Source organism: Agelaius phoeniceus, chromosome 38, assembly GCF_051311805.1.
Source record: "Agelaius phoeniceus isolate bAgePho1 chromosome 38, bAgePho1.hap1, whole genome shotgun sequence".
NCBI lineage: Eukaryota > Metazoa > Chordata > Aves > Passeriformes > Icteridae > Agelaius > Agelaius phoeniceus.
The window spans coordinates 663,048-687,432 of NC_135304.1; the positions used below are offsets into that span (position 1 = coordinate 663,048).

Genomic DNA, 24,385 nt, shown 5'->3' on the forward strand with positions numbered 1-24,385 from the left:
TTCCCGTTTCACCGTGATGTTGATGTTGGCCAGGCGGCCCGAGCGCGGCGCGTACGGAACACTGGGAACGGCGGGAACGGCGGGAAAATAACGGGAATGAAGGGAATGATGGGAATGAAGGGAATGATGGGAATGGAGGGAATGATGGGAATGGAGGGAATGGAGGGAATGATGGGAATGGTGGGAATGATGAAACGATGGGAATGGAGGGAATGGCAGGAATGATGGGAATGGAGGGAATGATGGGAATGATGGGAATGGAGGGAATGATGGGAATGATGGAATGACGGGAATGGTGGGAATGACGGGAATGATGGCAATGATGGGAATGATGGGAATGGCAGAAATGATGGGAATGATGGGAAATGGCAGGAATGGAGGGAAAATAACGGGAATGGAGGGAATGTGGGAATGTGGGAATGATGGGAATGGTGGGAATGATGGGAATGGAGGGAATGGAGGGAATGATGGGAATGGTGGGAATGATGGGAATGGAGGAATGATGGGAATGGAGGGAATGCAATCAGTCAGCCAGGAACAACACCAGGAATAACCCCGGGAACAACGGGGAATGGTCAGCCAGGAATAACCCCAGGAATCAGTGGGAAGAACCCCAGGAATAACCAGGAACAATGGGAATGGTCAGCCAAGAATAACATGGGAATCACCCCAGGAATAACAGGGAATAACCTTGGGAATAACCCTGGGAATCACCCTGGCAATAACAGGGAATAACATGGGAGTAACCCCGGGAATAACCCAGGAGGGGCCAGGAATAACCCTGGGAATCGCCCTGGGATCAGCCAGGATCCATCAGCCGGGAATGACCGGGACGAGCTGGGAACTGCCCCGGTAACCCCCGGTAACCCCCGGTAACCCCCTCTGGGCCCCCTCCCGGTATCCCCGTTCCCCCCGGTGTCCCCGGTGTCCCCCCGGCACTCACTACCGCCCGCGGGGGGCCATCGTGCGCCTCGGCCATGGCGACGTCGCCGTCGTCGTCGTCGTTGCGGGCGCGGCCGCGGGGGCGGCCCCGGGGCGTGACCTCGCTGTACATCTTGCCCCGGAACGGGCCCCGGCCCTTCCGCCGCCGGCCCCCCGGGAACGGCCGGGAGCCCACCCGGTCATCGTGCTCTGGGAACGGGAATAACGGGAATGGGAATGGGAACGGGAACGGCCGGGAGCCCACCCGGTCATCGTGCTCTGGGAACGGGGAGAACGGGGATAATGGGAATGGAATGGGAATGGGAATGGCCGAGAGCCCACCCGGTCATCGTGCTCTGGGAACGGGGGAGAACGGGGATAATGGGAATGGGAATGGGAATGGGAATGGCCGAGAGCCCACCCGGTCATCGTGCTCTGGGAATGGGAATAACAGGAATGGGAACGGGATAATGGGAATGGGAATAATGGGAATGGGATAATGGGAACGGGAATGGCCGGAAGCCCACCCGGTCATCGTGCTCTGGGGACGGGAATGGGAACGGGAATGGGATAACGGGAATAACGGGAATGGGAACAGGAACGGCCGGGAGCCCACCCGGTCATCGTGCTCTGGGATGGGGAGAATGGGGATAATGGGAATGGAAATAATGGGAATAACGGGAATGGGAACGGGAACGCCGGGAGCCCACCCGGTCATCGTGCTCTGGGAACGGGAGAATGGGGATAATGGGAATGGGGATAATGGGAATGGGATAATGGGAATAATGGAATGGGAACGGGAGCCCACCCGGTCATCGTGCTCTGGGAACGGGAATAACGGGGATAATGGAATGGGATAATGGGAATGGGATAATGGGAATGGCCGGGAGCCCACCCGGTCATCGTGATCTGGGATGGGGAGAATGGGGATAATGGGAATGGGATAAATGGGAATGGGAACAGGAATGGGAACGGCCGGGAGCCCACCCGGTCATCGTGATCTGGGAACGGGGATAACGGAATGGGAACAGGATAACGGGAATGGGAATGGGAACGGCCGGGAGCCCACCCGGTCATCGTGATCTGGGAACGGGGATAACGGGAATGGGAACCAGGAATGGGGATGGGAACGGGAACGGGACAGGGAATGGCCCCGACACGGCCACCGTGCTCTGGGGGGAATGGGAACCGGGGATGGAACTGGGAATGGGAACGGGGATGGGACTGGGACCGGGAATGGCAGCGGGAAAGGGACCAGGAATGGGAATGGCACCGAGAAGGGGAACGGTTAGCAGGGACAGGAACAGGGACAGCACCGGGACCCGGGAACGGCACCGGGAACGAGACCAGGACAGAGAATGGAACCGGGGACGGGGATGGCACCGGGAAAGGGAAGGGAACGGGGACAGCACCGGGACCCGGGGATAGCACCGGGGAACGGGAATAGGACAGGGAACGGGAACAGGAATGGCAGCAGGACCGGGGATAGCACCGGGGATGACACCGGTACCGGCACCGCCTTCCCGGCCCGCCCTCTCCGGGCCCCACCCCCGCCCCTCCGAGCCCTCCGGGACACCGGAGCAGCCCCGGGACCGGCACCGGGCTCTCCCCCCGTTCCAAGCTCCCCATCCCGGACCCCTCACCGGGCACCGGCCACTCCGGAAGCACCGGGAGCGGCCCGGTCCCGCTCCACAGCCTCACACCGGGCACGGCTACCGGCATGGGGACATCGGTACCCGGCCAAGGGTTCCCTCCCGCCGTGGGGTCCCTCTGGCAGCGCTGCCGGTGCCGTTCCCGTTCCCCTCCCCGGTGCTCCCTCCGCTCTCCCGGTTCCCCCGGTACCGTCACCGAGTCCGGAGCTCTCTCCCCTCCCGGTGCCGCTCCCGGTCCCGTTCCCCGTTCCGGTGTCCCCCCTCCGTTCCCGGTACCGTTCCGCGTTCCCCGTTCCCGTGCCCCCCTCCCCCTCCCGGTACCGCCCCCCCCCATCCCGGGCCTACCGCCACCCCCGGGCCTGCCCCGCCGCGCTCCCTCCCGGTCCCCTCCGCCAGCCGGGGCTGCCCTGGGGCCCCTCCCCGCGTTGCCCCCGGTGCCCCCCGGTGCCCTGGGAGCCCCCGGTGCCCCCCGCCCCGCTCACCGCTGTACCCGCCCCCCTTCCCCTCCTCCGCCCATCGCCGCCGCCGCCGCGGCCTCCCCGCCGCGCGTCCCGCTGACGTCACTTCCGCCCCGCCGCCTCGCGCGCGCACGCGCAGTGGCCACAACTGCCCCCCCCGCCCCCCCCCCATTTCCTGCTCCGGAGCTCGCGGGTTCGAATCCCGGCCGGGAGGAAAAAAACAAAACAAAACAAAAAACCACAAAAATCGGGGTTCGGGGGGACCCCGGGTTTATTGGGGGGGGCTCGGGGGGGCTGCATCGGCCCCCAAAGGCTCCTCTGGGAGCCCCCAGACCCATCCCCGGCGGGTCCCAAGGCTTTACCTGGGGGGGGTGGGGGGGTTCTGTTCCCACGGGGGTCCTGCAGCGCCCCCGGGGGCAGAAATGGGGACCCCGGCCCCTTTTGGGGGTCCCCAGGCCCCTTCTGGGGGTCCCCCAGGCCCATTCTGGGCGTCCCCAGACCCCCCAGTAAATTAATGGGGTCAGAAATGGGGTCCCCAGTCCCCTTTTGGGCGTCCCCAGCCCCTTTTGGGGGTCTGCAGCCCCCCCAGAGGGACCCCAAACCCTTTATTGGGGTGTCCCCCCCACCATTTTTGGGGGGTCCCCAGTCCCTTCTGGGGGGTCCCTGCACCCCCCCAAGGGTCACGGAGTTCACAGACCCCTCCCCCCCCCCAGCCCGGGGGTCTCACGGCTGCAATTGGGGGTCTCCACCCCCCTTGGGGGGGCCCCGAACCCCCCCAGAGGATCCCCCAGCCCCTTTTGGGGGTCCCCAGCCCCCTTTTTGGGGTCCCCTGCTCCATGGGGAGTGGGTCCCAGAGCATTCCCAAAATTCCCAACCCCCCAACCAAGGGTCCTGGAGACCCCCAGGAGGGGAAAAGGGGAGTCCCAGGAGGGTTTTGGGGTGAATTTAGGAGATTTTGGTCATTTTAAGGAGATTTTTGTGGGGTTTTGGGAGGATTTTGGAGAATTTTGGGGATTTTAGGGGATGTTGGGGTGCCCGATGGGAATTTGGGGCATTTTGGTGAGTCCTGGGGGATTTGGGGCGATTTTAAGTGATTTTGAGTGGATTTTGGGGCATTTTGGGGGGATTAGGGGGGGATTTTGGGGCATTCTGAGGGGTTTTGAGCGGATTTTGGGGCATTTTGGGGTGTCCTAGGGGGTTTGTGCGATTTTAGGGGGATTTTGACGGATTTTGGGGCATTTTGGGCTGTCCTGAGGGGAATTTTGGGGCCTTTTGTGGGATTTGGGGGCATTCTGAGCTGTCCTGGGGGAATTTTGGGGCCTTTTGTGGATTTTGGGGCATTCTGAGCTGTCCTGGGGGGGATTTTTGGGGGCATTTTGTGGGATTTTGGGGCATTCTGGGGGTCCCCAGCCCCGTGTCCGTGTCCGAGCCCCGCGGGGCCGAGTCCGAGCGGGATTTTGGGGTGAGAAGGAGCAGATTCAGGCCAGGAAGACGACGAAGACGATGAAGAAGACGATGAGGATGAGGAAGATCTTGACCAGAGAGCCAGCGGTTGGACGAGACCGACTGGAAATATTTGAGGATTTCGCTGTGAGCGGCCTCCACGTTCAGCTGAGCGTCCTCCACGCTGGAGTCGATCCTGGGGGCAAAAAGGGTCAGGAAAGGGGGAAAAAATGGGGGAAAATTGGGGAAATTTAGGGAAAATTTAGGGGAAAGTGACAGGAAAATTGGGGGGGAGTTGGGGGAAAAGTGAGGGGAAAAATGGGGGAAAAAAAGGGGAAAAAAGAGAAAAAAAAAGAGAAAAAATGAGGGAAAAAAGTGAGGGAAAAAATGAGGAAAAAAAGAGAAAAAAATGAAGAAAAAATGAGGAAAAAAGAGAAAAAATGAGGAAAAAAGAGAAAAAAAAAAGGGAGAAAAAAAGAGAAAAAAGAGAAAAAAAAGAAAAAAGAGAAAAAAAAAAGAGGAAAAAATGAGGGAAAAATGAGGAAAAAAGAGAAAAAATGAGAAAAAAGAGAAAAAAAAAAAAGAGAACAAGAAAGAAAAAGAAAGAAAAAAAAAGAGAAAAAAAATTAGGAAAAAATGAGGAAAAACAGAGAAAAAATGAGAAAAAGAATGGGGAAAAATGGGGAGGAAAATCAGTGGAAAGGGGAGGAAAGGGGAGAAAATTGGGGGAAATGGGGGAAAGTTGGGTGAGACATGGGAGAAAAATGGGAAACAAATGGGAGAGAAATGGGGAAGAAATTGGGGGGAAATTGAGGGGAAAATTGGGGGTAAAATGGAGGAAAAATGGGGGGAATTTTGGGGAAATTTTGGGGAAAAATGACAGGAAATTGGGAGAAAAATAACAGGACAATTGGGGAAAATTGGGGGGAAATTATGGGGAAAGGGGGGGAAACTTAGGGGATAAAAGGGGAAAAAAATTGAAAATTCGAGGGGAAAATTGGGGAGAAAATTGAGGGGTCAGGGAGAGGAATTTGGGGGCTCAGAGAGGGGAAATTTGGGGGATCAAGGAGGGAAATTTGGGGGGGTCAGAGAGGGAAAATTTGGGGGATCAAGGAGGGGGAATTTGGGGGATCTGAGAGGGAAAATTTGGGGGATCAAGGAGGGAAATTTGGGGGCTCAGAGAGGGGAATTTGAGGGATTAGAGAGGGGAGATTTGGAGGAGTCAGGGATGGGAATTTGGGGGATCAAGGAGGGGGAATTTGGGGTCCCAGAGAGAGAAAATTTTGGGGGATCAAAGAGGGAAAATTTGGAGGTCAAGGAGGGAAATTTGGGGGATCTGAGAGGGGAGACTTGGAGGAGTCAGGGATGGGAATTTGGGGGAAAGAAAGGGGAAATTTGGGGATCAGGGAGGGGGAATTTGGGGGTCCCAGAGAGGGAAGGTTTGGAGGTCAAGGAGGGGAAATTTGGAGGTCAAGGAGGGGGAATTTAGGGTCCCAGAGAGGGAAAGTTTGGGGGATCAGGGAGGGGGAATTTGGGGGATCAGGGAGGGGGAATTTGGGGTCCCAGCGAGGGAAGGTTTGGGGTATCAATGAGGGGGAATTTGGGGTCCCAGAGAGGGAGGGTTTGGTGTTTTTGGCACCTCTGGATGGTCTCCTCCTGCTCCTTGACCATGTGTGCCAGCTGCTGGAAGATGGAGCCCAGCTCCACGATGGTGGACTCGATGTTCTGCATGGTGTCCGCGCGGCTCTGGATGTACGAGTCCTGCCGAGGGCCAGGCTGCTGGGGGCTGCCCCAAAACCGCCCCTTTTTGGGGTGATTCTGGGGGCTTTGGGGGGTCCCAACCTGCTCATCCAGGAGCTGCAGCTGCTGGCTGGCCCTGGGGTCCATCTCGATGGCCACGGAGCCCGAGGGATGGGGCTCGGCCTGGAGCACGGCCGGGCTGCCTGCGAGGGAAAGGGGGGAAACATGGGGCTAAGGGTGGGAAAATGGCACAGCTGGCACCTCAGGATGGGAAAATGGCACAGCTGGCACCTCAGGATGGGAAAAGGCACAGCTGGCACCTCAGGATGGGAAAAGGCACAACTGACACCTCAATTCCCACCTCAGGATGGGAAAAGGCACAACTGACACCTCAGGATGGGAAAAGGCACAATTCCTGCCTCAGGGTGGGAAAATGGCACAGCTGGCACCTCAGGATGGGAAAATGGCACAGCTGGCACCTCAATTCCCACCTCAGGACTGGGAAAATGCACAATTGGCACCTCAGGATGGGAAAAGGCACAACTGACACCTCAATCCTGCCAAAATGCACCATTCCCGCCTCAATTCCCACCTCAGGACTGGGGAAATGCACAATTCCTGCCTCAGGATGGGAAAAGGCACAACTGGCACCTCAATTCCCACCTCAGGACTGGGAAAATGCACAATTGGCACCTCAGGGCTGGGAAAATGCACAATTCCTGCCTCAATTTCCACCTCAGGGATGGGAAAATGCACAATTTCTGCCTCAATACTGGGAAATGCACAATTCCTGCCTCAGACTGGGAAAATGCACAATTCCTGCCTCAGGACTGGGAAAATGCACAATTCCCACCTCAGGACTGGGAAAATGCACAATTCCTGCCTCAGGACTGGGAAAATGCACAATTCCCACCTCAGGACTGGGAAAATGCACAATTCCTGCCTCAGGATGGGAAAATGCACAATTCCTGCCTCAGGATGGGAAAAGGCACAACTGGCACCTCAGGATGGGAAAATGCACAATTCCCACCTCAGGACTGGGAAAATGCACAATTCCCCACCTCAGAATGGGAAAATGCACAATTCCCACCTCAATTCCCACCTCAGGACTGGGAAAATGCACAATTCCTGCCTCAATACTGGGAAAATGCACAATTCCTGCCTCAATTCCCACCTCAGGACTGGGAAAATGCACAATTCCCACCTTAGGACTGGGAAAATGCACAATTCCTGCCTCAATACTGGGAAAATGCACAATTGGCACCTCAGGGCTGGGAAAATGGCACAATTCCTGCCTCAGGATGGGAAAATGCACAATTAGCACCTCAGGGCTGGGAAAATGCACAATTCCCAGCTCAATCCTGCCAAAATGCACAATTCCCAGCTCAATTCCCACCTCAGGACTGGGAAAATGCACAATTCCTGCCTCAGGATGGGAAAAGGCACAATTCCCACCTCAATCCTGCCAAAATGCACCATTCCCGCCTCAATTCCACCTCAGGACTGGGAAAATGGCACAATTCCTGCCTCAGGGCTGGGAAAATGCACAATTCCTGCCTCAAACCTGGCAAAATGCACACCTGGCACCTCAGTCCTGGCAAAATTCACAATTCCCAGCTCAATCCTGGCAAAACTCACAATTCCCGCCTCAATTCCCACCTCAGTCCTGGCAAAATGCACAATTCCCACCTCAATCATGCCAAAATTCACACCTGGCACCTCAATCCTGCCAAAATGCACAATTCCCACCTCAAGTCTGGCAAAATTCACAACTGGCAGCTCAGTCCTGCCAAGATTCTCAATTCCCGCCTCAGCCCTGCCAAAATTCACAATTCCCGCCTCAATTCCCACCTCAATCCCCTCCAAATTCACAATTCTCAACTGAATTCCCTCAAAATTCCCAATCCCCCCTAAATTCCCCCTTCTAAATTCCCACCTCAATTCCCCCCCAAAATTCTCAACTCCCACCTCAATTCCCCCAACGTTCCAACCAAATCCTCCCGAAATTTCCATTTCCCCGCCTGAACTACCTCAAAATTCCTCAAAAAATCCCCCCAAAATTCGCTTTTTCCAACCCAAATTGCCTTTTTTCCCCTGGAATTTCCCCAAATTCCCCTTTTTCCTCCCAGAATTCCCAATGCCCCGGCTCTCACTGAGGTTGTTGGCGGCCAGGGCCGAGACGGGGGCGCGGGAGAAATGCTCGCGACGGCTGCGCTGCTGCTTCAGGTTCTGGGGAGAAAATGGGGAAATGAGGGGAAAAAGGGAATAAAAATAGGGGAAAATGGGGGAAAAGGGAAATAAAAATAGGGGGGGAAATAGGGGGGAAAAGGGAAATAAAAATAGGGGGGAAAATAGGGGGAAAAGGGGGAGAAAAGGGAATAAAAATAGGGGGGAAATAGGCGGGAAAAGGGAAATAAAAATAAGGGGGAAATAGGGGGGAAAAGGGAAATAAAAATAGGGGGGAAATGGGGGGAAATGGGGGGGGAAGGGAAATAAAAATAGGGGGAAATGGGGGGGGGGAAGGGAAATGAAAATAGGGGGAAAATGGGGGAAAAAGGAAATAAAAAAGGGGGAAAATGGGGGGGAAAGGGGAAAAAGGTAAGGGAAAAATGGGGGAAAATGGGGAGGAATAGGGGAAATAAAAATAGGGGAAAATGGGGGAAAACAAGGGGAAAAAGGGAAATAAAAACAGGGGGGGAAATGGGGGAAAATGAGGGGGGAAAGGGAAAGAAAAATAGGGGGAAATGGGGGGGGGGAAAGGGAAATGAAAACAGGGGGGGAAATGGGGAAAATGGGGGGAAAAATGAAATTTTTTCTCACCTCTGTCCGCACCTCCAGCACGGATTTGAAGTCGTTGGACATCGAGGCCAGTTTGGACTGGGGGGGCACAGGGGGGTCAGGCTGGGGGGTCCCCAAAGCCCCCCCAGAGCCCCCCAAAGGTCCCCAAAGCCCCCCCAAATCCCCCCTGAGCCCCCCAAACGCCCCCACCCCAATTCCTGGGGATCCCACGCCCCAGTTTTCAAACCCATCCCCCCCAATTCCTGCAGACCCCAACCCCAATTCCTGGAGACTGAAACCCCTCACACCTGGGGACCCCAGCCCCAATTCCTGGAGACCCAAACCCCCAATTCCTGGGGACCCCAGCCCCAATTCCCGGGGACCCCCCACCCCAATTTAAGGGGATCCCAACCCCCCAAACCTGAGGACCCCAATCCAAATTCCTGCAGACCCCAGCCCCAATTCCCCACCTCAATTCCTGAAGACCCCAACCCGCAATTCCCAGGGACCCCCACCCCAATTTAAGGGGATCCCAACCCCAACACCTGGGGACCCCCAGCCCCACCTGCAGTGCCACAAAAACGCTGCTGGAGTGGGGGGCACAGGGGGTCCCCAAATCCCCCCCAAATGCCCCCCAAACCCCCCCAGCCCCCAGCCCCACTTGCAGCGCCACCACCTCAGTGCTGGAGTGGGGGGCACAGGGGGCTCAGGGGGGGTTCAGGAAGGTCAGGGGGGTTCAGGAGGGGCACAGGGGGGTTCAGGGGTTCCAGGGATGGTTCAGGGATGGTTCAGGGGGTCCCCAAGCCCCCCACAAGCCCCCAGCCCCACCTGCAGCGCCACCACCACGCTGTTGGAGTGGGGGGCTCAGGGGGCTCAGGGGGTTCAGGGGGGCACAGGGAGGGTTCAGGGGGGCTCAGGGATGGTTCAGGGGGTTCAGGGGTCCCCCAGCCCCACCTGCAGCGCCACCACCACGCTGTTGGAGTGGGGGCACAGGGGGGCTCAGGGATGGGTTCAGGGGGGCTCAGGGATGGTTCAGGGGGGTTCAGGGGTCCCCCAGCCCCACCTGCAGCGCCACCACCACGCTGTTGGAGTGGGGGGGTTCAGGGGGGCACAGGGAGCACAGGGAGGGTTCAGGGATGGTTCAGGGGGGCTCAGGGATGGTTCAGGGGGTCCCCAAGCCCCCCAGAGCCCCCAGCCCCACCTGCAGCGCCACCACCACGCTGTTGGAGTGGGGGGCTCAGGGAGGGTTCAGGGGGTTCAGGGATGGTTCAGGGGGTCCCCAAGCCCCCCACAAGCCCCCAGCCCCACCTGCAGCGCCACCACCACGCTGTTGGAGTGGGGGTTCAGGGGGGCACAGGGAGCACAGGGAGGGTTCAGGGATGGTTCAGGAGGGTTCAGAGGGAGTTCAGGGGGTCCCCCAAGCCCCCAGCCCCACCTGCAGCGCCACCACCACGCTGTTGGAGTGGCTCTGGAGGTGCCTCCCGGGGGCGCCCCCCCGTGCCCGCAGCAGCTCCTGCAGTTGGGCGATTTGCTTGTTGAGGCTGCCGATGTCCTGGGGAGGGGGCACAGGTGGGGTGGGGGGGTCAGGGCAGCCCAGCACGGCCCCAGCACCCCCGGGGGGCAGGGAGAGCCCCCCGGAGCCCCCGGACCTGTTTGATGATGTAGGTGAGCTCCTCGATCTCCACGGATTTGGTCATCGAACAGGGACTTGCGCTTGGCCACTGCGGGTGGGGTCAGGGCGAGAACGGGGACCCCAAAAACGGCCAAAGCACCCCAAAAATACCCCCAAAAATACCCCAAAAACACCAAAAAAAACCACCCCAAAAACACCCCAAAACACCCCAAAACATACCCCAAAAACACCCAAAAACACCCAAATACCCCAGAAACACCCCAAAAATACCAAAAAAAAACCACCCCAAAAACACCCCATAAAACACCCCCAAAAAACACCCCAAAAAACACCCCAAAAATACCCCAAAAAATACCCCAGAAACACTCCAAAAACTACCCCAAAACCACCCCAAAAATACCCCAAAACACATCCCCAAAACACCCCAAAAAACATCCCATAAACTACCCCAAAGACACCCAAAAACTACCCCAAAACCAAACAGAGACTCCCAAAAATCACCCAAAAACACACCTGGGGACCCCAGACCACACAGGGGACCTCAAAAAACACCCAGAGAACCCAAGAACCACCCCAAAAAACCACCCAGAGACCACCCAAAGAGCACCAAAACCACCCCAAACACCGCACAGGAACCCCAAAAAACAAACATAGAGCCCAGAACCCCCCCAGGACCCCCCCCAGGACCCCCCAAATCCCCCAGCCCCACTCACGCAGCGTCAGCTTCTCCAGTTTGGCGAAGGTGTTGCTGAGATCCTTCCCAATGCGCCTGGGGAGGGGGCACGGACCCGGCTGGGGACCCCTCCCCACAGCTGGGGACCCCTCCCCATGGCTGGGGACCCCCCAAAACCTGGGGACCCCTGCCCCAATTCCTGAGGATCCAAACCCCACAAACCTGGGGACCCCAACCTCAATTCCTGGGGATCCAAAACCCCCCAAACCTGGAGACCCCAGCCCCAATTCCCAAGGATCCAAACCCCCCCAAACCTGGGGACCCCAGCCCCAATTCCTGGGGATCCCACCCCCCGATTTTCAAACCCATCCTCCAATTCCTGCAAACCCCCAGCCCCAATTCCCAGGGGCGCCCACCCCCAATTCCTGGGGACCCCCACCCCATCCTGTCCCCCCCTGCAGACCCCACCTCCATTCCTGAAGACCCCAACCCCCAATTCCCGACGACCCAAACCCCCCCAAACCTGGGGACCCCAGCCCCCAATTCCTGAGAATCCAAACCCCCCCAAACCGGGGGACCCCTGCCCCAATTCCTGGAGACCCCAAACCCAATTCCTGAACCCCCCCAGGCCTCCCAAGCCCCCTCCTCACTTTGCCATCAGGCTGAACTCTGTGCCTGAGCCCCCCAGAACCCCCCAGGACCCCTCAGGACCCCCCAAATCCCCCCAGGCCCCCTCCTCACTTTGCCATCAGGCTGAACTCGCTGCGCTGCCGCCCCGGCCCGGGGGGCTGCTCTGCCCACCTGGAGCCCCCCGACCTGGGGAGGGGAAATGGGGGGGTCAGGGGGACCCCCAGGGTGGGCAGGGGACACAGGGGGGGCCGGGGGGGGCATTGGGGGAGCCCTGAATGAGGCAAAGGGGGTGGGGGGGAGGGGGATTTGGGGACCCCCTGGGATGAGGGAGGAGGGGGGATTTGGGTCGGGGGCTGAAGGAGGAGAGGGAGATTTGGGGACCCCCGGGACGAGGGGGAGGATTTGGGGACCCCCGAGTCAGACACAGCGGGTTGGGGGGATTTGGGGACCCCCAGTGAGGGGTGAGGGGGATTTGGGGACCCCTCAGTGAGGGCTTAGGGGATTTGGGGACCCCAGGTACGACCAGGAAGGGGAAAACGGGGGAGACCCCGGGATGGGAGGACACGGGGGGGGATCTGGGGTCCCGTCGGGGTCCCGGGGTGTCCCGGTCCCACCTGCCGTCCCTGCAGCGATTTGCAGGCGAACAGGAACTCCTGGGTCCTGTCGCGACACGACATGACGTCAGCGGCCGGGGGGGGCTCCGGTGGCGGGGGCAGGGCCGGGGCTCGGGGGGGCCCCGGGGGCGAGGCCTGGGCCGGTTCCCGCTGCCTAGGCCCGAGCCGGCGGCGCGCCTGCATCGGGGCTCATCGGGGCCTGCGCACCGGGAGGCACCGGGGGGGAACCGGGAGTTACCGGGGGGGCACCGGGAGGGCTCCGGGCCCGCCCCGCGCACCGGGACCCCCCCACCCCGGGGTCTCCGGAGGTCTCGGAGGGTCCCGAGCCCTCCCCGCCCCCCCTCGCCCCTCACCGCGGGCTCCAGAGCCGCCACCGGGAGCACCGGCCGCGCTGACGTCACCGCCACGTCCCCTTCCGCCGGAAGTGCGGCCCGAACCGGAACTGAACCCCCAAAACTTCCGGGAGGGAACTTTCGGTGCGAGGCCGCGCCCCAATGAGGGCGGTGCTTGGGGAAACTACGCCCATAGCAACAGGACCCGCCCATGGCAACGCGTGGAGCGGTTGGGGAATGGCGGGAAAGGAGCAGCCCCGCCCCCAAAAGCGGAGCGGGAATTGAGGGTCCGAGCCCCGGTACCGACCCCGCACCGGGAGCCCCGGAACGGCGAGGCCACGCCCCCGACAGTAAACCCCGCCCTTGACAACAAACCCCGCCCACTGCTTTGGCCCCGCCCCTCACAAACCTGCCCACAGCACTGCCCCCGCCCATCACATTAAGCCCCGCCTCCCGGTTTATTTGCTGTGCTTGCTCCGCCCCTGACAACAAGCCCCGCCTTAGCAACCCCCGCCCGCGCCCCCCCCGAAACGGCGCCGCTGCCCGTGACGCCATCAGTGACGTCACAGCCCGGTTCCGGTGCGGCGGGACGGACTCGGAGCGGCTCAGGCGGAATCCGCGGCCTTTATTGAGGCGGGGGAGGGGTCGGGGGGGGGGTCCCATGGCGGGGGCGGCGCCTCCCGGTGGTCCCGGCGCTGGTCCCGGTTCTGGTCCCGGTGCTCGGAGGTTGGGGGGGTCCCGGTGGGGCTGGTCCCGGTGCGGCGGGCCCGGTTCACTCCTCCTCCCGTTTCTTGTAGTCCTGGATGTGGCCGAGCACCCAGGCGGCGGGGACGAAGAACGAGGCGAACACGGCGGCCAAGCCCAGCACGGTTGTCCTGAGGGCGCAGCGCCGTTAGAACCGGAGCCGCCCCCCCCGCCAAGGTCACCCCGCGCCCGCCGCCCCCCGCCGCTCCCCCGAGCTCACCCCGGTGCTCACGGGGCTCTGCGCGGGCCCCGAGCGGATCCAACGCGGGGCCGGGCCCGGCCGGGCCGCGGAGCGCAGGAGGGAGCGGGCGCTGAGGGCGGCGAGCGGCATCATGGCGGCGCTGGCGCTGCTCTGTGACGTCACTTCCGGCGCGCGGAGTTTGCGTTGTTTAGGACCGCCCTGCCCGTTTAACCACGCCCCCTCATTAACAAAACTTAGTCATAACGCTCGTAGCGTATAGAACACGCTTCATTAGCATTGCCCCGCCCCTTATTAACATAATCATGTCATAATGCTCGTAGCGTATGGACCATGCATCTCATTAATATAGCTCCGCCCCTTATTTACATAATTCATGCATAATTATGGTGTTCATAGACCACGCCTCTCATTAACATAGTCTGGCCTCTCATTCCCAGAATGTTTCTTGCATATAGATCATTTCTTGCTGCTCATTAGCATAGCCCCGCCCCAACACAATTAAAGCCTCATTAAAGCTTCCTCATTATTTATTTAATTATTTATTTATCCCGTACAAACAAAACGCCTGAAAAAAAACCAACGAAAAATTCAAAAAAAAAACCAACAAAAAATTCAGAAAAAAAACAACAAAAAATTCAAAAAAAAACCAAAAAAAAATTCAAAATTCCCCTCCCACCCCAAAATCCCAGATCCGGGGGTGGGGGGGGGGTTTAGGGGGGGTTTTGGGGGGGTCTCAGTGGCAGCAGCCGGCGCAGGGGCCCCCCCCGGGGGTGGGGGTCCCCAAATCTGGTGCTGCGGCTCAGGATCTCGTAGGAGGAATCGTCCCCACAGCAGCCGGAGACGCTCGGGGAGGAGGCGTCAACCTCGAACCTGGGGGGGACAGGGGGGACCCCAAAATCAGCTGGGACCCCCCCAGTGTCACCCTGACCACCCCCGTGTCACCCCTGAGCCCCCAATGTCACCCTGAGCCCCCCATTGTCACCTCGAACCTGGGGGGGACAGGGGCAGGGGGGACCCCCAAAATGAACCAGGTCCCCCCCAAATTCTCTCTGAAGCCCCCCAGTGTCACCCCAGAGTCACCCAGGACCCCCAAATTCAGCCGGGACCCCCCCCAGGTCGGTATTGGGGGGGAGGGGAAAGGGGCAGCACCCAAAAAAGGGCAAAACTTCCCCAAATGTGGGGGTCCCGAGCACCCACCTCAGCCTGAGCCCCCCGCCCCACTGCAAGGACAGGCACAATGTCCCTGTGTCACTGCTGTCACCTCCTGTGTCACCTCCCCGTCACTGTGTGTCACCTGCCCGTGTCACTGCAAGGACAGGCACAATGTCACCTCCTGTGTCACCTCCCTGTGTCACCTCCTGTGTCACTGCAAGGACAGGCACAATGTCACCTCCTGTGTCACCTCCCTGTGTCACCTCTTTGTCACTGCAAGGACAGGCACAATGTCACCTCCTGTGTCACCTCCCTGTGTCACCTCTTTGTCACTGCAAGGACAGGCACAATGTCACCTCCTGTGTCACCTCCCTGTGTCACCCTCTTTGTCACTGCAAGGACAGGCACAATGTCACCTCCTGTGTCACCTCCCTGTGTCACCTCTTTGTCACTGCAAGGACAGGCACAATGTCACCTCCTGTGTCACCTCCCTGTGTCACCTCTTTGTCACTGCAAGGACAGGCACAATGTCACCTCCTGTGTCACCTCCCTGTGTCACCTCCCTGTGTCACCCTCCTGTGTCACTGCAAGGACAGGCACAATGTCACCTCCTGTGTCACCTCCCTGTGTCACCCTCTGTGTCACCTCCTGTGTCACCTCCCTGTGTCACCCTCTGTGTCACCTGCCCGTGTCACTGCAAGGACAGGCACAATGTCACCTCCTGTGTCACCTCCCTGTGTCACCCTCTGTGTCACCTCCTTGTGTCACCTCCGTGTCACCTCCCTGTGTCACTTCCCTGTGTCACCCTGTGTCACTGCAACGACAGGCACAATGTCACCTCCCTGTGTCACCCTCTGTGTCACCTCCCTGTGTCACCTCCCTGTGTCACTGCAGCGACAGGCGTGTCACTGTCACTGTGTCACTGCTGTCACCTCTGTGCCACCTCCTTGTGTCACCTCTCTGTCACTCTGTGTCACTGTCACCTCCCTGCGTCCCCCTCTGTGTCCCCCCCTGTGTCACTGGTGTCACGTCCCCGTGCCAGCCCCGTCCCTCTGTCCCCTCTGTCCCCTGTCCCCTGTCCCCTGTCCCCCGTGTCCCTCACTCACTGCAGGGCGTCTCTGAAGAACTGCAGGGCTCCGTGGTTGTGCTTGAACACCGTCAGCATCACCTTCTTCATCTGTGTGCTGAGCGCCCCCAAAACTGGGCTAATTCACCCCAAAAACTGCCCCCAATTCACCCCAAAAACTGCCCCAAAATTCACCCCAAAAACTGCCCCAAATTCACCCCAAAACTGCTCAAATTCACCCAAAAACTGCCTCAAATTCACCCCAAAACTTGCCCCAAATTCACCCCAAAACTACCCCAAATTCACCCCAAAAACTGCCCCAGTTTTACCCCAAAACTGCCCTGCTTCAGCCCCAAACTGCCCCAATTCACCCCAAAACTGCCCCAATTCACCCCAAAAACTGCCCCAAATTCACCCCAAAAACTGCCCCAGTTTTACCCCAAAACCGCCCCAATTCACCCCAAAGTGCCCAAATACACCCCAAAAACTGCCCCAATTCACCCCAAAAACTGCCCCCAATTCACCCCCAAAACTTGCCCCAATTCACCCAAAACTGCCCCAAATTCACCCCAAAACTGCCCCAAATTCACCCCAAAACTACCCCAATTCACCCCAAGAACTGCCCCAGTTTTACCCCAAAACCGCCCCAATTCACCCCCAAAACTGCCCCAAATTCACCCCAAAAACTGCCCCAAACTCACCCCCAAAAACTGCCCCAAATTCACCCCAAAACTGCCCCAATTCACCCCAAAAACTGCCCCAATTCACCCCCAAAACTGCCCCAATTCACCCCAAAACTGCCCCAAATTCACCCCAAAAATTGCCCCAAACTCACCCCCAAAAACTGCCCCAAACTCACCCCAAAAACTGCCCCAAATTCACCCCAAAACTGGCCTAATTCACCCCAAAAACTGCCCCAAATTCACCCCAAAACTGCCCCAAATTCACCCCAAAAACTGCCCCAAATTCACCCCAAAAACTGCCCCAGTTTTACCCCAAAACCGCCCCAATTCACCCCAAAGTGCCCAAATTCACCCCAAAAACTGCCCCCAAATTCACCCCAAAAACTGCCCCCAAATTCACCCCAAATTCACCCCAAAAACTGCCCCAATTCACCCCAAAACTGCCCCGATTCACCCCAAACACCGGCCTGCTTCGGCCCCAAACCGTTCCAGTTTCAGCCCAGAACAAACCCAAACTGCCCCAGTTTCACCCCAAACCCCCCATATTTCCCCCAGACCCCCCCAAACTCCCCCATTTTTTCCCAAAACCCCCCGAATTTGCCCCATTTCTCACCTGTTGGCCACGAGCTGCAGGATCTGCAGCAGGAACTTGCCCAGGCCCCGGCGCCGCACGCGGCTCTCGAGCTGCACCTCGTAACTGGGGAGCCCAGAGACCCAAAGCTGAGAGATTTCACCCCAAAACTGACAGGGTTCACCCCAAAAATCCCAAAAAACTGACAGATTTCACCCCAAAACTGACAGGTTTCACCCTAAAACCCGCGGATTTCACCCCAAAAACTCCCATCACACCTGGAGAAAAACCCCAAAACTTCCAGATCTCACCCCAAGACCCCCAAAACCCAGGGATTTCAACCCAAAACCCCCAGATTTCACCCTAAAACTTGTGGGTTTCACCCCAAAACCCCAGGATTTTACCCAAAACTCCCAGATTTCACCCTAGATTTTACCCCAAAACCCCAAAATCACGGTATTTCACCCCAAACCCCTCTCACCAGTAGAGCACCTTGTCCCCACACTCCATGGACTTCCCATAGGGCAGGGAAACCCCAAAACTCCCAGATTTCACCCCAAAACTCCCAGATTTCACCCCAAATCTGACAGATTTCTCCCCAAAACCCCAAAATCCCTGAATTTTACCCCAAACCCCTCTCACCAGTAGAGCACCTCGTCCCTGCACTCCACATCGAAGCAGAAGCTGCTGAAGGCCACGGGGCGGGGAAGCCCAAAACTCCCAGATTTCACCCCAAAAGTCCCAGATTCCACCCCAAAACCCCAAATTCCCGGTATTTCCCCAAATCCCGGTATGTCACCCCAAAATCCTGGTATTTCACCCCAAATCCCCGAATTTCACCCCCAAATTCCCCTCTCACCAGTAGAGCACCTCGTCCCCGCACTCCATGGACTTCCCACAGGTCAGGGAAACCCCAAAACTCCCAGATTTTCCCCCAAATTCCGGTATTTCACCCAAATTCCCGGTATTTCCCCTCTCACCAGTAGAGCACCTCGTCCCCGCACTCCATGGGCTTCCCACGGGGCAGGGAAACCCCAAATTCCCGGTATTTCACCCCCAAAATTCACGAATTTCACCCCTCTCTCACCAGTAGAGCACCTCGTCCCCGCACTCCATGGACTTCCCACGGGTCAGGGAAACCCCAAAATCGCGGTATTTCCCCCAAATTCTGCTCTCACCAATAGAGCACCTCGTCCCCGCACTCCATGGACTTCCCACGGGTCAGGGAAACCCCAAAACTCCCAGATTTCACCCCAAAACTCCCAGATTTCACCCCAAAATCCCCGAATTTCACCCCTCTCACCAGTAGAGCACCTCGTCCCCGCACTCCACGTCGAAGCGGAAGCTGCTGAAGGCCACGGGCCGCGCCCCCGGCGCCTCGCGGGCCAGCAGGGAACCAGGAGCGCTCGTCCCGCAGCTCCGCCCGCTTCTCGCGCTCCTTCCAGCCCCACTCGCTCTGCTCGTACCTGGGCTCGGGAACGGGGGGGGAAAACGGGATTGGGGGGGGAATGGGGGTTTGGGGGGGAAAATGGGGGTTTGGGGCAAAAAACGGGGATTGGGGGGGGAAAAACGGGATTGGGGGGAAAAAATGGGGGTTTGGGGCAAAAAATGGGGGTTTGGGGAGGAAAAATGGGGGTTTGGGGAGGAAAAATGGGGGTTTGGGGCAAAACCGGGGGATTGGGAAAAAAACAGGGGTTTGGGGGAAAAATGGGGGATTGGGGGCAAAAAACGGGGGTTTGGGGAGGAAAAATGGGGGTTTGGGGCAAAAAATGGGATTGGGGGAAAAATGGGGGTTTGGGGCAAAAATGGGGGTTTGAGGGGGAAAAATGGGATTGGGGGGAAAAATGGGGGTTTGGGGGAAAAATGGGGGTTTGGGGCAAAAAATGGGGTTTGGGGGCAAAATATGGGGATTGGGGGTAAAAATGGGATTGGGGGTAAAAATGGGGGTTTGGGGGGAAAAATGGGGGTTTGGGGCAAAAAATGGGATTGGGGGAAAAATGGGGGTTTGGGGCAAAAAGTGGGGGTTTGGGGGCAAAAAACGGGGATTGGGGGGGAATGGGGGTTTGGGGGCAAAAAATGAGGGATTGAAGGGAAAATGGGATTGAAGGGGGAAAAATGGGATTGAAGGGGGGAAAATTGGGGTTTAGGGGTGGAAAAATGGGATTGAGGGGGGGGAATTGGGGTTTGGGGCAAAAAGCAGCAGGGGATGGCAAGGGAAAACACCAAAAATTTGGGGGCAAAAAAAAAATGGGAACCTGGGGGGAAAAAGCCAGGAATTTGGAGGAAAACCCCAGGGATTTGGGGGAAAACCCTCAGGATTTGGGAAAAAAAAAAACCAAACAAGGATTTTGGGGAAAATCGTGGCAAAAACCAAGGTGGGAAATCCAAAGCACAGGAACCAAGGGAAATTGCAGAGGGAAAAACCCCAATGTGGGAATTCTGGGGGATGAAAACCCATCAGGGTGGAGAGGGGCACTCACAGGCTCTGCATGTTGGCCTTGGTCAGCTCAAAGGCCCAGTCCAGAGTGGACGGCTCCAGGCCGGACACACGGCAGCACTCGATGGACACGTCCAGCCTGGGGACAGACGGACACGGGGTGAGGGACACCGTGGGGACACTGTGGGGACACCATGGGGACACTCAATGGACACGTCCAGCCTGGGGACAGACGGACACGGGGTGAGGGACACTGTGGGGACACCATGGGGACACTCGATGGACACGTCCAGCCTGGGGACAGACGGACACTGAGATAGGGACACTGTGGGGACACTGTGGGGACAATGGGGAGGGATTAGAGACACCAGGAAGGGGCTCAGGGACATGGTGGTGACACTGGGGAAGGGCTCAGGGACACCATGGGGACACTGGCATGGGGCTTGGGGACACTGGAAACAACCACGGGGACATCGGGAACACTCTGGGGACACCCAAAGTGGCCTCGGGGACACCGGGAAACGGTCTCAGGAACCCCAGGAACACTCTGGGGACACTCTGGGAACACTCTGGGGACACTCTGGGAACACTCTGGGGACACCGGGATCAGCCTTAGGGGACACCAGGAATGGCCTTGGGGACACCCAAAGTGGCCCTGGGGACACCAGGAACACTTTGGGGACACCATGATCAGCCTGGGGAGCCCGTGATGCCCCTGATGATGCCCCTGATGCCCCGTGATGCCCCTGATGATGCCCCTGATGATGCCCCAGGGCCCCGTTGATGCCCGGCACTGACCCGTTCCTGTCGTACTTTTTGAACACCGGGAAGGCCTCGAGGGGATCTCGGAGCTGCAAGAGAGCAGAGAGGGGCAGCAGCACTGGGCACTGCCAGGGCTGGGACGGGGACAGGGACAGGGCCTGGTTCCAGGGCTGTGCCCATGTCCTGCCCGGTTCCTCAGCCATGCCAGGGCTGTGCCAGGGCTGTGCCCGTCGCCCCTGCCTGGTTCCAGGGCCTGGTTCCAGGGCCTGGTTCCAGGGCCGTGCCCGTGCCCTGCCCCTGTTGGGGCCACACTCACTTTGTTGGCAGCCTCCACCTTGGCACACACGGCTGCCATGGCCTGCGCGCGCTCCTCCAGCCGCCGCTGCTTCTTCTCCTTGGCCCTGCTCGACTTCCTCTGGGGGAAATGCACCAAACACTGAGAACTGGCACCAAACACTGAGAACTGGCACCAAACCACTGAGAACTGGCACCAAACACTGAGAACTGGCACCAAAACACTGAGAACTGGCACCAAAATACCAGGGATTGGCACCAAACACTGAGAACTGGCACCAAACACTGAGAACTGGCACCAAAACAACAGGGACTGGCACCAAACACTGAGAACTGGCACCAAACACTGAGAACTGGCACCAAAACACCAGGGATTGGCACCAAAACACTGAGAACTGGCACCAAAACACTGAGAACTGGCACCAAAACACCAGGGATTGGCACCAAAACACTGAGAACTGGCACCAAAACAACAGGGACTGGCACCAAACACTGAGAACTGGCACCAAATACTGAGAACTGGCACCAAAGTGGCACCAAAGCACCCGGGATTGGCACAAAATGGCACCGAAAGGCCGGGAATTGGCACCAAATTGGCACCAAATTGGCACCCAGCCCTACCCCCACAGTCATTAATGATCAGATTTAATATTAATGCTATTAAAGGCCATGAGTGTGGAGCTGCAGGTGGGGGAGTGTCCCAAAATCTCGGGGAATCAAGGGGTTTAGGGATCAAATCAGTGCTAAAGTTTTAGTGACTGTTGCTGCTGGGGTGATGCACTTTGAATGGGTTTTGCCCCAAAATCTTGGGATTTTCTCATAAAGATAAAATCAGAGTTTTTAATACCTGTTGCTGCTGGGGTGATGCACTTTGAATGGGTTTTGCCCCAAAGTTTTGGGAGAAAAAGGGTTTTAAGGATAAAATCAGCTGAATTCTTACTAATTACTGCTGCTGGGGTGATGCAGTTTGAATGGGAATTGCCCCAAAACCTTGGAGAAAAAATCTTGGGATTTTCTCTTAAAGATAAAATCAGTGTTGAGTTTTTAATAACTGTTGCTGCTGGGGTGATACAGTTTGAATGGGTTTTGCCCAAATCTTGGAGGAAAAATGGTTTTAGGGATAAAACCAGTGTTGAATTTTGAGCGAGTGTTGGTGATGCACTTGGAAGGGGTTTTGCCCCAAAATCTTGGGGGTTTCAGGTGGGATAAGGGGGGGACAGCAGCCACACCAAGCTGCTCCTTGGGAGTGGTTTTTCCCAAATCTGAGAAGACTGGCACTAAAAATGTGGGTGATTTCACCCAAAATGAAATATCCTGCGGGGATCCCTCCAAATCCCCAAAGAGGGACGGGGATTCCTGAGCTTCAGCTCCAAAAAATTGAGTGAAGCGCACCCAAAAGCAAAGATTTAACAGGAAAAGCAGCGGGATGGGGACAGGGACAGGGTAAACATCCCTCAAAAACCACATTTATCAGTGGGCTTGGGGGGAATTAAAGTGGTTTTGGGGTTGGAGCAGCCACCACCTGCTGCTGGCTGGGATGGGGATGCTCAAATCTCCACTTTGGGGTCATTTTTGGGGAAAACCTGGAAATTTGTCCAGCAGGGTTGGATGGGACATCATGAGAGGTGTCTGGGGAAGCACAGCCCCAAATCCAACCCAGAGACCCCAAAACAGCCCCAAATCCAACCCAGAGACCCCAAAACAGCCCCAAATCCCCTCTAGTCCTGATCACCCCTCTCTACACAGCCCCAAATCTTCTGTAACAGCCCCAAATCCACTCAGAGAATCCCACATTTCACCGTGGGGAACCTCAAATTCTATCGCAGAGCCCCAAATGACCTCAAAACAACCCCAAAACCTCACGGAAAGTCCTAAATCTCCACATAGGTGCGCCAAATCCCCTTACGGTAGCCCTGTCCCACCCCAAAGAGTCTCCCCATCCTCTGGGACGGTCCCAAGTGCCCTCACGGAACCCCCGTGAGGCCTCGCGGTGACCTCCCAGCCCCTCAGACGACCCCAAATTCCCTCGCAGAACTCCCGCGTCCCCTCGCGGTGACCCCTCCACCCGTTCGGCCGGCCCCCAATCCGCTCAGTGGCGCCTCGCAGGCCCACCCCTGCTCTGTTTCCCCTCAGGCCGAGTCCCCCGAGCGCGGCGCGGCCCCGCTCACCCCCATAATGGCGGCGGCGGCGGCTCCTCACGGCGCGGGGGCGCGGAGGGTCTGAGGGGACGCGCGCGGGGGGCGCGCTATTTATAAGGGGGGGGGAAAGGGGCGGAGCGCCAAGCGCGCGAGCCGGCGGCCGGCGGCCAATGCGCCGGCGCGATGGAGGAAAGGGGCGGGGCGATGGGGGCGGTGGCGCGGGCGGGGCCGCCGCGCGTGCGCGAAAGCGGAGCGGGAAGGGCGGGGGTAGCGGGCGCGTGGCGGCGGCGCGGGGCGCGAAGGAAGCTCGGCGCTGATTGGCTGAGAGCGAAAAGGGCGGGAGCGCGGGAGGCCACGCCCAGTGCGCTGAGGGGAACGGGGCCGCATTGTGGGAACGGGGCCGCCATTGTGGGAGCGGGGCCGCCATTGTGGGAGCGGGGGGCCTGGAGAGCCCGGTACGGCCCCACAGGGCTCGGTACGGCTCTAAACCGGCCCCACAGACCCGGTACGGCCCCAAACCGGACCCACAAACCCAGTATGGCCCCACAGGGCTTGGTACGGCCTAAACTGGCCCCACAAACCCGGTACGGCCCCACAGAGCTCGGTATGGCCCTAACCCCACCGGCCCCACAAACCCAGTACGGCCCCACAGAGCTCGGTACGGCCCTAAACTGGACCCACAAACCCGGTACGGCCCCACAGAGCTCGGTACGGCCCTAAACCGGCCCCACAAACCCAGTACGGCCCCACAGAGCTCGGTACGGCCCTAAACTGGACCCACAAACCCGGTACGGCCCCACAGAGCTCGGTACGGCCCTAAACCGGCCCCACAAACCCGGTATGGCCCCACAGAGCTCGGTACGGCCCTAAACCAGCACCACAGACCCAGTATGGCCCTAAACCAGCCCTACAGACCCAGTATGGCCCTAAACCGGCACCACAGACCCGGTATGGCCCCACAGAGCTCAGTACAGCCATAAACTGGCCCCACAAATCCAGTACAGCCCTAAATGGGCACAAGAGAGGCTGGTATGGCCCCACAGAGTCTGGTATGGCCCTAAACGGCCCCACAGAGCCCAAACTGGCCCTACAGAGTACAGTATGGACTGACAGACTGCAGTTTGCCACACATGCCTGCCCCATAGCCCTCAGCCCACCCCATAGCCCTGCCCCATAGCTCTGATTGCCAGCTCTGATCCAGCCCCAAACCCTCCCGCAATGGGGTCACCCCACAGGACCCAGCAGGGCTGCCCCAGAGGGAAGGGGGTGACGGGGGATGTGGGGCAGCCCCACAGAGCGTGATGGATGTGGGGACCCACAGAGGGACAGACCCCCAGACCCCACAGGGGCAGCCACACACAGGGACAGACCCCAGACCCACATGGGGACAGACCCCAGACCCACACAGGGACAGACCCCAGACCCACATGGGGACAGACCCCAGACCCACACAGGGACAGAC

The 24,385-nt window shown here is 58.5% G+C and overlaps 3 protein-coding genes across 3 annotated transcripts in view; all 3 read right to left on the reverse strand.

Moving 5' to 3' along the window:
- Positions 1 to 3,203, reverse strand: part of NXF1 (nuclear RNA export factor 1) — a 12,165-nt gene extending 8,962 nt beyond the window's left edge. Inside the window, 3 exon segments of the mRNA XM_077172430.1 lie at positions 947 to 960; positions 962 to 1,131; positions 3,056 to 3,203. Coding sequence (XP_077028545.1) covers positions 947 to 960; positions 962 to 1,131; positions 3,056 to 3,203 — 332 coding nt within the window.
- A 1,161-nt stretch (positions 3,204 to 4,364) lies between these two features.
- Positions 4,365 to 13,213, reverse strand: STX5 (syntaxin 5). The gene is given in 13 exon segments (XM_077172546.1): positions 4,365 to 4,572; positions 4,574 to 4,670; positions 6,114 to 6,235; positions 6,317 to 6,417; positions 8,368 to 8,443; positions 9,035 to 9,091; positions 10,428 to 10,544; positions 10,642 to 10,683; positions 10,685 to 10,713; positions 11,339 to 11,394; positions 12,040 to 12,114; positions 12,547 to 12,741; positions 12,896 to 13,213. Coding segments are annotated over 12 exon segments (1,014 nt in total). The 5' UTR covers positions 12,726 to 12,741; positions 12,896 to 13,213; the 3' UTR covers positions 4,365 to 4,509.
- A 1,116-nt stretch (positions 13,214 to 14,329) lies between these two features.
- NAA40 (N-alpha-acetyltransferase 40, NatD catalytic subunit) lies at positions 14,330 to 23,287 on the reverse strand. The gene is given in 10 exon segments (XM_077172545.1): positions 14,330 to 14,590; positions 14,592 to 14,690; positions 16,079 to 16,156; positions 17,335 to 17,418; positions 18,596 to 18,684; positions 18,686 to 18,758; positions 19,773 to 19,868; positions 20,528 to 20,580; positions 20,808 to 20,906; positions 22,954 to 23,287. Coding segments are annotated over 10 exon segments (714 nt in total). The 5' UTR covers positions 22,960 to 23,287; the 3' UTR covers positions 14,330 to 14,553.
- Between the last annotated feature and the right edge of the window lie 1,098 nt (positions 23,288 to 24,385).